This window comes from Neofelis nebulosa, chromosome 7, assembly GCF_028018385.1.
Source record: "Neofelis nebulosa isolate mNeoNeb1 chromosome 7, mNeoNeb1.pri, whole genome shotgun sequence".
In the NCBI taxonomy this organism is placed as follows: domain Eukaryota; kingdom Metazoa; phylum Chordata; class Mammalia; order Carnivora; family Felidae; genus Neofelis; species Neofelis nebulosa.
Window position 1 is genome coordinate 74,414,144 of NC_080788.1, and position 14,864 is coordinate 74,429,007.

Below are 14,864 nucleotides of genomic sequence, written 5' to 3' on the forward strand. Positions count from 1 at the left end.
TGTTTTTCCAATTCTATCATTCTTTCCACATTTACTAGCTGGCATTTTCCTCTCCTCAATGAAGGTTCAAAATAATATAAAAAATAACTCCCACTCCCAGTGGCCAAAGAATGCATTTGGGGACAGGATTTGTCTATGGGCCGCCACATTCTGATCTACAATCGAAGTCCAACAAAGTCTCCCCCCTGTCATCTGTACCCTGCAGCATTAGGTCTTTTGTTTGTAACACTCAATTACTTTGCACTTGGTGACATGTTGCTTGTAATCTTCTCAAGGCATTTTATGTGTGTATTTGTCTCCCTGGCTAGACTGTGACCTCCTCAAGGGCAGGGACTCTCCTGCAGTGTATTTCTTTTGCATCTTCTAATGTGCTTTTAAAGATACTTTGGCTACTGCTAGTTCAAGTTAGCAAAAAAACCAACCAACCAACCAAACAAAAAACAAAAACATTAGTAAGAACCACAAGTTTTCATTATTGTCTCTTATATTCCCTGGCTTTCCCACTAAAACTTTCCCTAATTATCCATCATAATGAAGGGCTGATCTAATTTACAGTTTACTTGTGCTGTGGGAGTCCCTGCAATGGGGATGAAGGTTCGGGTGGGAGGGAAAAGGGGAAATAAACTCTTTATTAGTCTTCAAAAGTTGGAACCTCATTTTCCAGCTGCATGACCTTAGGTAAGTGCCGTTATCCCTCCATTTCTATTTCTTCATTTGGTAAAACGAGGTCACAGAGTTCCAAAATCACACCCTGCTTGGCTCTAACCCTCCCTCTAGGATACAAGCCTAACCTACACCTTTCAGCAGATGTTCCTGGTAACCTGTGTCTCCCTGCTTGGATTGCTCCTTGGCTCCCTTCACAAGGGGCAGTGCTAGCCTTTCTAAGCATAGGTGGACAGAATCTGCCTCTGACTACTCTCCGAACACGTTAGACTGCTCTAATCCATATGTCCCAGTGACAGTTTGCTCTTGTTTCCAAGGTCAAACCTCAGTCCTTCACAACCAGGGCCAAGTGTGGATATTCCAAGGTCTCTACACCAGTAACGGGCAGCAAGGCAGAGCCCGTCTTAGGTTCTCCTTTGCTGTGAGGGAGAATGGAGAGGACGGAGATTGTCTTTGTTGTGGAACCCTCTAACATTAGGGCTCCAAATGACCTGGCTCGGGTCTGGATCTTCTAAAACAACAAAATGCTTTTGCTCACTGGTTTTTCCAATCCTTTTGTCTCAATCCTATCAGTCTCCTTTCTCTCTCATTATCCCTCTTGTTATATGTACAATCTCAAGGACCTTATCCAGCTGGCTTTATGTGCCTAGAAATAGCTTTCTCTACTTCCTCAACTGAGGACAGTCTCCGGCCTGATTGCAAATGGAATCTTACCAATTCCCTGGCCTAGGAAAGGGGGAAGGGAGAAACAGGTCTTGAAGGAGTGAGGCAGAGGGAGAACCACCACCAGCCATATTCTTCATAAACCAAACCACATTCAGGCCTGTAGTGAACGGAGCTTACCAGAGCAAACAGCCAGTCTGCTGTGAAAGCCTGACCCCCATACTGTGACTCTCATCTAGAGACACCAAAAAGATCCAAGACTCTCCCATTTCCCCCTTGCCCATCTCAGGCCTAGTGGCTATTGATGAAAACCAGGCAGTAAGCTGGCCAAACAAGGTCTACCTGTTGCTGGGTCCTTTGCAGCACCCACGAATCTATTAGCTGTAAATATTAAATAGAATGGGTCAGGTAGAGCTGTCTCCTGGGAAACAGGAAGAAGAGGTCTTGCAATGCAGTGAACACTTGGGAGCCTGCCAGTGACAACGTGAGGTGGCTGGGGCTGATCTTCTGCCACAGCCTGCCTTCCCTGGGCCTGTCCTCATCAGCTGTTAGTACTTGTCTTTTCTCAGGATGAAGGGAGTAGCCCCAGTGGCAAGAACAGAGTCCTGGGGAGCCTTGGGGCTGGCACAGAGGAGCACAGACCCAGAAAGGAATCAGCCAGTAAGATGGAGGCTGAAATCAGAGTAAGAAACCAAAGGTCAGAGTGGACACGACCTCCAAGAGTCAAAGAAGGGATGGGTGTAAAGGTATACATGCTTGTCTGGATTTCCCAGGCCTGGAGCAGCCTGGTGAGAAAATTGCCCAGTCAGCATCATTGTATTCACTTATTTAATAATAATAATTCAGAAGAAGCAATCCCAGCTGTAGATCAAGTAACCTATCAGAACATTTATCCCTCCAAAAAAAGTGCATCCCCTCTGCAGTCAGGGGTATGAATGTGAGCTCTTACTCCCCCTCACACCCTCATGCACAGGCCTCTCCTCTGCAACCCCAGCTTGGCTGGCATGGTCACCTTAGAATAACCCCTAAACGCGGAACTTCTGTTCTTAGGAGTAACCATTTCTAGTATGAAACTCTAAGTGACAGGGAATGAAGACTAAGGATTAAAGATTATCAGATTAATTTGCCGAAAACCAATTCACCTACAGACAATTAGTCTAAAATAAATATTTATCAAATCTGCAGCATTTCAAAAGGATTTAGATTTACCCTTTCACTTTTTATTGTTGTTGTCCACATAACCTTTAATTGTTAGTCAACTGAACATGCCACATGCCTGCTCATTTGTTTAGAATATATTGGCATTTTTAACAGCAGGAATGTAGAAGTTAGGCCAAAGCATCAAAATCATATTGAGCTCTATTACATTTTCCAAGGCATCTAATTTGTAAAGGAATATTGAATTAAGAAACACAAAAAAATGATACACAAAATGTCCATACCAATTATATTTATTGCTAGAAACTTTAAACTTTTTAGAAAAGTGTTTGAAAAGTAGATAACATAGGAAAATGTCCATAAAGGTAGGAAGCAATCTCAACATTACAAAGTGCTGCAAATTTGATAAATTTATGTTGTTGACAATAATTCAGAAGTACTGTTGGATGAATAGATGTAAATCTTGAAAACACCCAAAACATAACAACGAAACACCTAAATGGCTATAAAAATACCCCAAAGGGACTGAGCTTTTGGCAAACTGGTCATTAAGTAAACTTTGGCAGCTCTTTCTGCCCATGGGTCCTATTCCCGTGCTTTCAATAAAACCACCTTTTTTGCACCCTCCCTGCCCCCCCCAAAACAAGTAAACTTTAAGCATACAAGTCTCCCACGAATTGGCTTTAAGGGAATCTAGCTTAGGTAAACTGATTTCAGCCAAACGACTAGAACCAGATCAAAGTGTGTTGCCCCTCTGGCTCCCCAGAACCTCAGAGTTTGGGAGTTGTAGTGGTTATAATCCTAGATTCCTCTGAGAGGTGGCAGGTCTGGGGTGGTGAGTGACTATGAGAGAACTGGGTAAGAGTGACCTGAGAAGAAGGGAGTGAGACAGTGTGTCTATGAATGTGCCTATGTGTGTCTACATTGGGCTGGAGGTCTCAGTGCACCTATACCTGGGCATGTGCACGGAGCGTGGTTGGCCTGACACTTCTTACATGTCTCACCTGGCACCTCCACCCCCAAGGACCCACTCATTACTTCCCCAACTGAGGAGAAGAGGAACCAAGTATGGGCACCCACCTAGCCTTCCCAGGCCCACGTGAGTCCCTGAGAAATAGGCAATACAGGCAACAGGCCCACTGAGAGCTGTCCCCCTTCCCAGCAGAGGGGTGAGCAGTGCTCCTAGTCTATAGGGAGAAAGTGGCCAAGAAAAAAACTCATTAATAAGGTCTAGTGTCCATCTCTTCATCCAGATACAAAGACACTGTGGTAAGAACCTGCTGACCCCATACTTGACCCACATGAGGGGTACAAAAGAGTGAGGAGTGCTCATGATGTCCTCTCTTCCTATAATCCAAAGCTGGAACATCACTTGACTTATGCATAATCATAGACTGGAGATACAGACCAGAATCAGACCTTTAGAAAGTACTGGAACTCGCCTGCAGTGTGTGCCTGAGTACACGCTACAGCACAGGCTACACACATGGAAAGAAAGCCAGTCACCCCACCATGGCAATTGGAAGGTTCCTTCTCCACAATCCATTTGGAATGTCATATCTTTGGGTCTCTGGCCCTTGGGGCCTTCCCCAGAGGGCTCTTCTTCCCGGCCTGGGAGTGCGTTCCTTGCCTCGGCTGGCCTCAGAGGGGCCCTCTGGCCAGAGGAATTTGTCAATGGTGGCGAAGGCAGCAGTAGCGACTGCAGTTCAGATATAGTTGGCAGGGGGCTGTCGGGCATTAAGCCGCTGCATGTGACAGCCGTGGCAGAGCAAGTGCCCATCCAGAGGGAAGCAGCAGCAGCCTTCCTCATCACTCAGCTGCATCCGGCAGTCCTAGGGAAGAAGGACATCTAGTTTACCTCAGCCTAGGCACCTCAGACATCTTGGGAGTCTGCCTTGCTCCACATCAGACTCCTAATGACTGGAAGAAAGGAGGTGGGGTTGGAAGGGATAGACTCCCAGAGAAGAAACCTGAGAAAATACCTCAGCGGGACAGCAGGTGTCGCTGCTACAGCAGAAATAATGAGTCAGACTCCCATTTCCAGCAGTTACCAGGAGTCCCTAGTTTAGTCTTGCCTCTGGGGAAGCCAGATTCAGAAAGGACTAAACAACCAAGACCAGAGAGGGTGGCTGGAGGATGAGAGAGAGAGAGAGAGACAGACAGACACACACACACACACACACACACACACACACACACACACTGGAGATAGGCCAGAGCACCTTCCTGGTTTCCATGCCTTAGACCTCTCCTGCAGGCAGTTTAGGGACATGCCTCACCCCCCAGCCCCATTCCCATTCTCCTCCAGAAGCCCTGGCTCCCAACACTCACCTCACAGTGGTAGCACTCAAAGTGATAATCCCGGTCCATGGATATCACCCTCACAATGTCCTCACAGCCCTGAAATGATGCAGACCCCCATGGGATAAGCTTGGGATGAGCACAGCATGACAACCCCAACTTTACCTTCCCTACTATGGGCCCCTCCCACACCAATGGGAAGATCATACAAAGGCCTCCAGAGAGAGCTCTCTGCAATCATCTGTGGCTTTGAGATGGTTTTTGCAGATCCTACCAGAACTTTCCCCCCACCCTTTCTTAGGGTTGCCTCCAGGATGCATGTCCTCTCATTGTCTTCCCTCTGTCCAGCAGCTCTGGCCTTACCTACTTCTCCCAGCTTTGAGGGAAGCAGAGGGAGGGAAAGGGGGCAGGCAGCATAAGTAAAGTAAACTAAGCTGGGGACAAGGAGATCCAACAGGATCTGATATCTCATTGGCTTTTGGCTTCTCTCCCCAGGCAAATGCTTCGCACACACAGCATAAATCATTGCTGACATCTTCCTACCAGCCCTAAGGATTCTTCCCACCTTTTTTCCAGCCCCTACCTCTGGAATCTGGTGACCCTGACCTCGAAGAAAGTCTCCTCCTCTGGACTGGGAGAGACCAGATGAAGCCTGGGCCCAGTGAGGCTGTCAGACATGTCCAGGCCCGGATGTTAGGGTCAGGGTGGTGACCCTGAGAGCAGAGTCACACGGGAATCTTCGCAGAGTACATTCCTCAGCGCCACTGCCTCCCGCGGGAAGCCAGGCCCTATGTCCCATCCCCTTCCCAGGGGCAGCGGCACTGGCTGCCCCGCAGGAGAACCCAAACATACTGACCTCTGAGGGGAGGATGGGTTGGCCGCAGGCCGCACACTTAGGAGCATAATTTCTGAAAAAGAGAGACAGAGATGAATTAAGGTTGGAGAATCCCTGAGCCCAGTTCCACACCATACCCCAAGGGGGTAGACTCACTTGTGGTAGTCAGTGACACAGTACACCTGGTTGGAGAAGTCCACTGTGAAGGGGATGCCATCCAGGCACTTGTTGCAAACGATGCATCTGAAGCAGCCTGGGTGATAGGACTTTCCCATGGCCTGTAGGATCTGGCTCATGGAGTGGGAGGAAAATCAGTCTCCCTCAGATCTTGGCTCTCCCATTACCCAGCTACCCATGGCCCTTCCTGCTGCCCCCCAACCCCATCCAACCCCCTGCTATCCTCCCAGAACAATGCTACGTAATCCGAGGGAAGCCAGGACTCTTAAAACAGAGGCAGAAACCTTGAACAAGTTCTTAGCATCCAGGCTAGTGGTTCTCATCCGGGGCTACATATTAGGATCACCCAGGGAGCTTAAAATACCCATCAATGCCTGGGTCCTATCCCAAAAGTATCCATCACAGTCTCTGATGAAGACCCAGGCACTGGTATTTTCTTTACTTCTTCCCAGGTGATCTGCTAGGCTGCTAGAGTTGAGGACCTCTGATCTAATCCTATCCCTCCTTCCTAAATTAAAAAAGAACAACTCAGTTCTAACTGATCCCAGTCAGTAGCAGGAAGGACATTAAGACCCAGCATCCCACACCCCTTGCTCAGGTGGAGGGCCTGGCTGTGCCTGCAGAATTAGGTAAAGACTAGGTTACAGAAGCCTGGGGTGGCAGGATTAGGGGTCCAGACTTGACCCCACAGGCAGAGGGACGCCACTGTAAACAGTTGCTCTGGGGAAGAATGAGATGAAAGTGATTCATGTGGTGATACGGTTCCTCCCTCCACCTTTCTCAGTACCACCTATCCCCTGGCTCTACCCCTCGGCCCCTCAGGCTCATAGAGAGTCTCAGATGAAGACACTTTGCTTACCTTCTCCAAAATCAAGTGACCACAGACACAGCACTTCTCAGCTGCCTCCTGAAACCCTGAAAACTACAGAGAAAGAAAAGACCAAGGGAGGGTGTTACAAGTAGAGAATGACCTGATGGGTGGAACCCCAATGGACCACCAAGAAGGGAATCCACTGTGGGAGCCAAGTCCAGGCCCAGGGGACCCCTCACTCACCAGATAATCTTCCTCACAGTACACGGAGCCATTGACGCTATAGAAAGCTTTGCAGCGCAAAGTTCGCCCTGGAAGCAGAAGACAAAGGACTGGAGGCCATCCCGGGGTCCAGGTACAGGGTTTCCCTGCCCCAGGGTCACTCCTCTCCAATGTCGCATTGTGTCTTTAAGTCTGGACTTTAGTGCCTATGCTCCTAACTGCTGTTTGTCCTCCCTCCCTACACAAAAGTCCCATCTGATGCAATTCCAATTTGCTTTGGTCTCATTCCTGCCAGCTTCCCCTCTCCTCTGCTCACTGCTTCTCCACTTCCTGCCTCCTCAACAGTTTTCTAGTTTCCTGGCCTCCCTAAACAAGTACATTCCCCACCAGTGCACGGGGAGCCACCAGGGAAAGCAAAGCCAACCACAGGCTGGGGCACAAGGTAAAGGAACTCTGAACAAGGTGCTGGACGATGCCCACAGAGGTGGTCACACTGTCACAGGCCTCGCCCTCTGAGACTTTTCAACCTAGAGGCCTCTTTGTGGACAGCCATCTTGCTCTCCCAGCCCTGTCTGTCTTTTTCCAGGGACAGGCTCGGCAGGTCAGGACATACTGGCGTTACTGCTGGGGACAAAGTGCTTTGCTTGGGAGCAAAGTCAGTTCCCTTTCCCGCTGTACTGAACTGCTACCCCAAGCTTAGAGGAACCCAGGGAATCCAGGATCTTCTGTGAGCAGACAAAACATGTGATCAATACTTAGGAACTGCTCCAGGGTGTCTAACTTGTCAGAGAGGGGGTAGGAGTGAGACCCAGGATGGAGAATGGGCAAGTTGGCCACTTCCTCTGCCCTCTTTTGATCACAATCTCCACTTCCACGTCTGTCCAGTGGTTTAGAAAAGCTGACTTAGAAACTCATGAGACACAGCAGGGGTAGAAAGAAGGAAAGAGACATACCCAGGAGAGGCCCTACAAACAGGACAGACAGAGAGATGAACCTAAGAGAACCAGGCAGAGGTGGGGCGGTGGGGGAGGATTGGGGTGGAAGGAGAGAAAAGCTGAGTGCTGGAGTCAGACAGGCAGAGATAGGAGATTAAAGGTTTAGCAAAGGAATCAAGAGTGGGCAAGCAGTGGGGAGGGGTAATGAAGGAGGTGAGGGAAGGGCCGGGGAGTTAAGGCCACTGGGAGCACCCCCCCTCCCAGGCGGGCCTCCTGAGCTAACAGCAGCGGGCATTCCTGGAGCGTGATGTCATCAGCTTGGCATGGCCCTGTGGCCTGCACTCCAGCGAGGTGGCTGAACTCTGACCAGCCAAGAGAAAACCCCTCTCTCCGCCCCCCATGGCTCCCAACTCCCCCAGCCCACCCCCACCCTTCCCACATTCCAGTCTTTCACTGTCGCCCCAGGCAACTCAGACTGCCCAGGACCAAACCCCACCAAGGAGAGGCTGAGGCCGGGCTGGAGTCCAGGCTGGGCAAGCAAGGAGGCAGAAGAAAGAGGGAGGAACACAGGGGAGGAAAGAGGCTGAATGGAGGAAGGGAGGACTCACTCCAGAAAGCAGACCCAATATGGGGACTAGAGAGTCAGGTAAAGCACAGAGAAGGAAAGGCGGGGCAGCAATGGACACCCAGACATATGGTGGGCACCTGACAGCTGCTGTGTGAGCAAGTGAAGAGGCAAAAGCTCTGCTTTCCCTAGGCACTTGTGAGTGTGGATGCATGTGGGGAGTGCTTGAGGCCCCAGCCCCTGCGGGAAGGCCTAGGGGACACACTCACCACAGGAGCAGCAGACAAAGCACTGGGTGTGGTAGAGGCTGTCCAGGGCCTGGCAGGCGTTGCTCTGCCCATAGATGCCTTTGTTGCACTTGATACAGGTGCCTGAGGGGAGAGAAGAGGTTGTCAGCATCACACCCTATGCCCTCAGCTCAAAACCAGAGATTCAGGATCTTTCCTCACTATTCTTTCCTAATTGTGCCAGAGGACCAGTGGTCTCAGCCTCCCTTTGATGGGCTCCCTCCTGGGAAGAGAGGATAACGAGAAATGGGATGCAAAAAGGTCTTGGCTGAGCAGACCCATTCTTGTTTACGTGATTAATCAACAGATATTTTCTGAGCATCTAGTTTGTGCCTATGAAAAACATCGTGTCCAAAACTGTGGAAGATTGGAAAAGGTCAAAGATATGGTCCTTGGCCTTCAAATAAATGCTTACGTTCTGTCAGGAAGAAAAGACTAATAGGCTAGGATATGAACCCTGTTGCACTGTGTGGGACAAGGAGTCAGATATGCCAGTCCATAATGTCCCAGCAGTGGACTCCTAGAGAAAGTAGGCCAGGTCCAGAAAGCCTCTCTGGGACCTCAGTTTCCCCATCTGTAAAATGAGCTGCTATTCAGCTACAGAATGACTTCTTACTGCTCCACACCTCCAGGCTTTCAAGGATGAAAAGAAGGATATGGCTCAGCAGAGGGCCCTGTGCAGAGGGGACCATGTGAGCATGACTCCTGTGGGGAGGTGGCTGCTAAGAATGTAGGGTGTGTTCCAGGGACTGGAAGTTGCATAGGAAGGTGGGGGAAGGGTGACAGAGTCCCTAATGTCTCCCAGACATCGATCTTGGGAGGAATAGAGCTAAACTGCTCTTCTCTGACACCCCTCCCCCTAAAACACATACACCTGGCTCTGGCACCCACCTTTCCTGGGTGTGTTCTTCCCTCCCTCCACTCCCCAATTCCAGGCCCATGAGTGAGGGCTAGGGCCTGTCTTTGGGGAGCAGATCCCAACGGGCCCGCCTCACCCCGCCCCACCTCTCCCCCTCGGCACACTGCCATACTCCTTGCCTGTTGGGGCCCATCCCAGTCTTTGCCCAGGGGCTTGGGAGCCCGTGCAGCAGCTGCAGCGATTGATGGGCCCAGGCCTGTCCTGCTCCCACCCTCTGGCAGCTGGGCAAGGCTGTAGCCAAGGAAGAGGGCCCCTAACTAGGGGCCAGAGTAGGAGGGTACAGTCAGGCTGGGGATTCTGTCAGAGGAGGCAACCTGACTCTCAGGAAGAAGAGGCCCCTACCTCTAGGGTCGAAATGCCCATAAGAGTGAACATCTGCTCCAAGATTGCCATGCCAGGGGGGCCCGTCAGAACCATTTCTTTGGGAAGCCTTGAACATTATGGGAAGACTGGCACAAACTGCTCAGGCATGTCCGCCTCACCTCCTCCAACCCAGTATATCCACACTTAGGTTCTTCCTGCCATTTTATTGCACTCTGTCCAAGCTCCTTTCTTCCTTTTAACTCTGATGGCTTAGCCAAAGAGACTTCTTTCCACTCAACAGCCACTTCTCACAGGCCCCCAAAGGAAACTGCTAAAAGGATCCTGTCGCTTTGTCTCCGTTGACCAAACCATTGTCTACTCTACAGCTTTCCTCTCTCAGGATGGGAACACTGAGGGTTGAACCAGGCAGGGCCCTTCCAGACTGCAGCCTGCTACCTCAACCTCCTCCTCAACCTTCCCTCCTTGGCTGGGTTCCTCTCCCCGGCCTCATTTCTTTCTAACCATAGAGATCTAGAGCATGGGGTCCAGCGCAGGTACATGGATGATGAGAAAGGTGAGAAAAGGCCCACAGCCCTCCATTTCTGCTCTTCCTACCATATCAGCATTTCTTCCTGCAGCGAAGTGGTGGTTGTGGGTCTTAGCTAAAAAGATCCTTTAAGACCCCAATATCCCCCCGGTAGCTGTGACTTATAATCAATTAAAACCTCTTAAAGGTGACCGCGTGGGGGAGAGAAACAGCGACCAGGTTTCCTTAACAGCAGCAGGAAAGAACGTGCTACTTCCAGCCTGAATTCTGAGGAGGTTGTGCCCCAAACTGAAGGCCAGGTTATTTCTGGCAGTTAACACAGGGTCGTTAACCAACTAGGGATGCTGGTGTACGGGTGGTCATGGCTTTTGCCCTGACTTCCGGAAGATAGGGAAAATAGAAGAGGACACCACCAGATCTCCGCTTAAATGCCCACGCACGCAGGCAAGCCAGCAGGACTGGGACGAGCCAGTAACAGGGTCCCCGCTTTTCCGTCCCGGAACACTTCACACTCTCTCCGGGTTCCATTTGCCCGACCGCGGCCGCGGCTGCGCGCGTGTTAGCAAGCAGCACCCCCGCCCCCCACCGCACTCCACCCTCTGCCCAGCGCAGCGCCGTGCCGCGCGGCCGGCCCCGCCCGCGGGCACCTGGAGCGCCCGGGCAGGAGCCGGCACGCACGCGGCCCGCCCGCCCCGCCCCCCACCCGCGCATTCCCCGAATTCCTGCGGGCGGAGCTTGGGCCGGGGTGGGGGCGCGGCGCGCGGAAGCCTGCAGGGGCACCGCCGCCTAGGGGGGAGCAAGATGGGGGATGCTCTCACTCCCCACTTGGTCCCCTCCCCACGAGGCCTCCTACAGCGAAAAACCGAGGCTCTAAAGCTTGAAGAACTGGGACTCACGAGATCATAATCAGGGGGGTGAATGTAGCATGAATAAGGAGCCCCTGGTCCATTTGAGACCTGGTGGAAAGGGGAAGTCCCTCTTGCCTCTTCTAGCTCCGCGTCTCCGCCTCCGACTTCCCGGCGCCGGCAACTGGGGCCGTCGGGGCAGTGGGGAACCGAATGCTGTGACGGGTGCCGTCCCATCCCTAACCACTTGTCTCACTCACCGAAGTAGTCTTCTCTGGCCTCTGGTTCCCGCATCCGGGCCCGGGAGGCCTCTGGAACGAACGGACCCGGCGGCTCCTCGAGACCCGACGGCTCAATCCCCGAGGGTTCCCCGCGGGTGCCAGCTTCTCGCCCACCCGTGCCCACCGTCAGGCGCAGCAATGCTGTTAGCTCATCCTGGTATCGGGCGCCCGCGGCGCAGTCCCCGTATCCGGTCACCGAGTGTCGTCCGGGTTGCGCCCCGCGTCTCTCCAACGGCCCTGCCGCTCCCACTCCGGCCCCGGCTAGAGCCCCGGGGCTGCCTAGGGCCGGGGGATACGAGTGGCGGCTTTCCTGGCAGCCGAATCCCGACGGCCGGTGAGCGCACAGTCGGTCCAGGGCAGCGTGGAGCTCCGGGTAGGCGGACGGCACCCCTCCAGGGGAATAGCCCGCCGGAGCCCCAGCCAGGGGTGGGCCAAACAGGCATGGCCCGGCGGGCAGGGGGCTGCCGTGGCGCTGGTCGTAGCCCATGCTGATGCCGCTGGTACGATTGCTGCAGGGTCGGCTACCTCCAGCTCCACCGGCCCCCGCCCCGTCCAACAGCAGGCTGCCCCGGGGACTGGACGGCTTGCTGGCATCGCTGGCTGAGCTACTGGCGAAACTGGAGCGGGGGCTTAGAGCTGGGGCCGTGGTCTCCAGCCGAAAGTCGGGGGGCAATGACTGAGGTAGAGGCAAGGCCCGGGTGGGAGGCGGCCCCCCAGGAAAGGAGCCTTCGTAGCGCTGCGCCTCAAAGGAGCTGCGCGGGTTCCGCTCAGCGTCCAGGGGGCCCTGCTCCCGGGCTGGCTCCAACGGCTCATCCCCAGGTCCCCCAGTAGCTCCACGGGGCCCTGATTTCCTAGGTCCCCCCAACCCACTCAGACGCCCCTTGCCCGCCCCGGGGGTCCCATCAGATCCAGACCGGCTAGATTCACCCTTTCTGCGGCCGAACTTGGCGCTGCCGGAGTCCGAGAGTCTTAACTTCTCCAGCAGGCGACTGGCTTTCTCCCCTAACCGCTCCATGCCCTCGGGCCTGGGGCCTCCAGCCCCCTCCCCGCCCGGCACCCTGCAGCGTCTCTGCGGCCGCTTCTCTTTCCCAGCGGCCGGACTCCGGTTCCCCGGGGGCACGGGGTAGGCACACGGGTTTAACGGGCGGCCCGGATGCCCGGCACCGGGAATCCCGCAGCATCCCCCAGCGAGAGGGGCTGCTTCCCCCCACGCATCAGAGCTTAAGCGGGGCTAGAAGGGCCTACGGCCGCGGCTGTCCCGTCCGCAGGTCTGTCTGTTCACGCGTCGACTCGCCCTGCCGCCCCACTCTCCTCGGCCCCCGCCCCCCTCACTCTCACACTCAGCACAGACCGAACTTCTCTCCCAAACTTTTGTCTGCCTGGCCGGATCTACTTTCCGGGAGGGGCGGAGCGCTGTGTGCAGGAGGAACGGGGGTGTCTGCGCAGGGATCTCTGGTGCGCTGGAGGGGGAGGGTGGTGCTGGTGGTAACTGGCCCGGAGGTGGAGACCTGCCGACTGGAGGCGAGGGGCGGCCGTGGGGCAGTTTGGGCAGCGCCGCTACATCTCTCAGAAATTGGGACGGGGAAAAGTGGAGGAGGGGGAGGGGAACTCTTTGTTTGCAGTTGGAATGCGCGGAGGGGCACGGTGGAATGTGACGGTCCCGGACGGGGCGACGCGAGGCATGTTCTGCGCAAACATCGTGACTTTGTTCCTACTGTGGGGACTGTGGGAGAGACGGAGAGAGACTGGCACAGAAGTAGTGAGACAGGGAGAGTTCCATAAAGAGGGGGACAGGGAAAAAGAAAGGTGGATACACAAAGAGGCTCAGAGACGCGTATGTGAAGAACCCAGAAGGGCGATGAAACCCATGTAGAGAGGTGGAAGACAGGTAGCGAAAGAAAGGGCGAGCCGGAGCAAAGGGGATCGTGGGTGGTACGGAGACCGAAAGATGAACAGACTAAGAAAAAGCAAAATCTATGCATGTCCGGACAGAATGAGAGACCTACGATAATCTGCAATAAAAAGACACCACTTTCTGAACCCAAAGCTCTGAGACGGTAGGGAGAGAAGGAGCTTTAGGGGCTACGTAAAAGGAGTGGGGAAAAGGGTTGGGACTAATCTCTACCTTCAGGGTGGGACAGATACAGGAATAGAGACACCCCCTGGTGTTGGGAAATGAGATTTTTAGCAACTATTTCAGGTGACTGTGGGGATAGAAGGACTGGTTTTAGGGCTAGCGAATGCCTGCCCCTTGGTTGGCCCACAGGAGATTGGTGATAAAGAGTAAGTATTAACTTAGGAAGAAGAAGAGAAATGTCCTTTAGACGAGCTAGCAAGTGAAAATGATCAGGGTGGAAAAGGAAAAGAGGCTTCTAATATGGGCCACACTGGAAGGATCAAGAACAAGGAAAGAAGGAAAGGGGGGGCTGAAACTGAACATACCTAATTAAATACCAGTCAACTGATTTTGCCCTGACTAGCACATCAGGTGCAAGGGGTGGAGGAGGTAGAATGGAGAAGGAAAATGATTCTTTTGTATTTAGATAGTAGATGAGTATGAAAATTATATGCAAACAAATCATGCATATTATTTTCATTTCAACATTTTGAACACCTTTCATAATCTTAGTGTAGCCTTAGGGAATGGTGAAGCAAAGGAGGTTAATATCTTTGGGGAAATTAATTTGGCACAAACTATTTGGCTTCTTTGTCCTAGCTGCATTGTCTCCCTGACCTCATCTCTCGGGAGAATCAGCCTCTCTGTTTCCCTATCAGGCCTACAGCTCTTCTCTGATCCAGAGGAGAGTTCACTATCAGACCAGAAGCAGGGAACACTGAAAGCGTTAGTAACAGAGGGGAGCTATCAGGTTGCATCCAGAACCTGCTGTGAGCAACATCTTCAGAATTAACCATAAGGCTCTCCCTCCTTTCCTGTCTCCATATGGAGAAGGAAAACCTGGATTCTTCCTTCCTATTACTTACAACCAGAATATCCACAGAGCCTCTCATATTTGGAAGCTTTCCCCGTTTATAGTGAGGATGGGAGACTGAATCTCTTATGAAAGGTTGAGGAGCCTTTTGTGGTGGCAGCAGTGGGCACAGTTGGGATCAAGCACCTGTATTTTCAGGGGATAACAGGAAACAGAGACAAGTGAAGGGGGAGAGGGATGCACTGAGGGCATACTCTGGTAGTGCTCATGACCTCAGGGTAATCACTCTTTTGGAGCCAGGAGCTCCACCAGCCCTGTTCTCCCTTCTCAAGACTTTAATTATGAACTATGTACACAGATGGCTCCTAAATCCATATCTGTAGCCCAGACATTTTTTTTTTTTAAGGTAAGCTCTACGCCCA

General features: G+C 52.7%; 1 protein-coding gene across 1 annotated transcript; it reads right to left on the bottom strand.

The window, feature by feature from the left end:
• Window positions 1-2,759: 2,759 nt before the first annotated feature.
• AJUBA (ajuba LIM protein) lies at window positions 2,760-14,369 on the bottom strand. Its single transcript, XM_058738513.1, has 8 exons — window positions 11,492-14,369; window positions 8,600-8,701; window positions 6,852-6,919; window positions 6,657-6,719; window positions 5,777-5,907; window positions 5,642-5,693; window positions 4,816-4,884; window positions 2,760-4,316 (listed from the first exon to the last, which is right to left on the bottom strand). The coding sequence occupies exons 1-8, from the start codon at window positions 12,525-12,527 to the stop codon at window positions 4,191-4,193; spliced, it is 1,647 nt and encodes a 548-aa protein (XP_058594496.1). The 5' UTR covers window positions 12,528-14,369; the 3' UTR covers window positions 2,760-4,190.
• Between the last annotated feature and the right edge of the window lie 495 nt (window positions 14,370-14,864).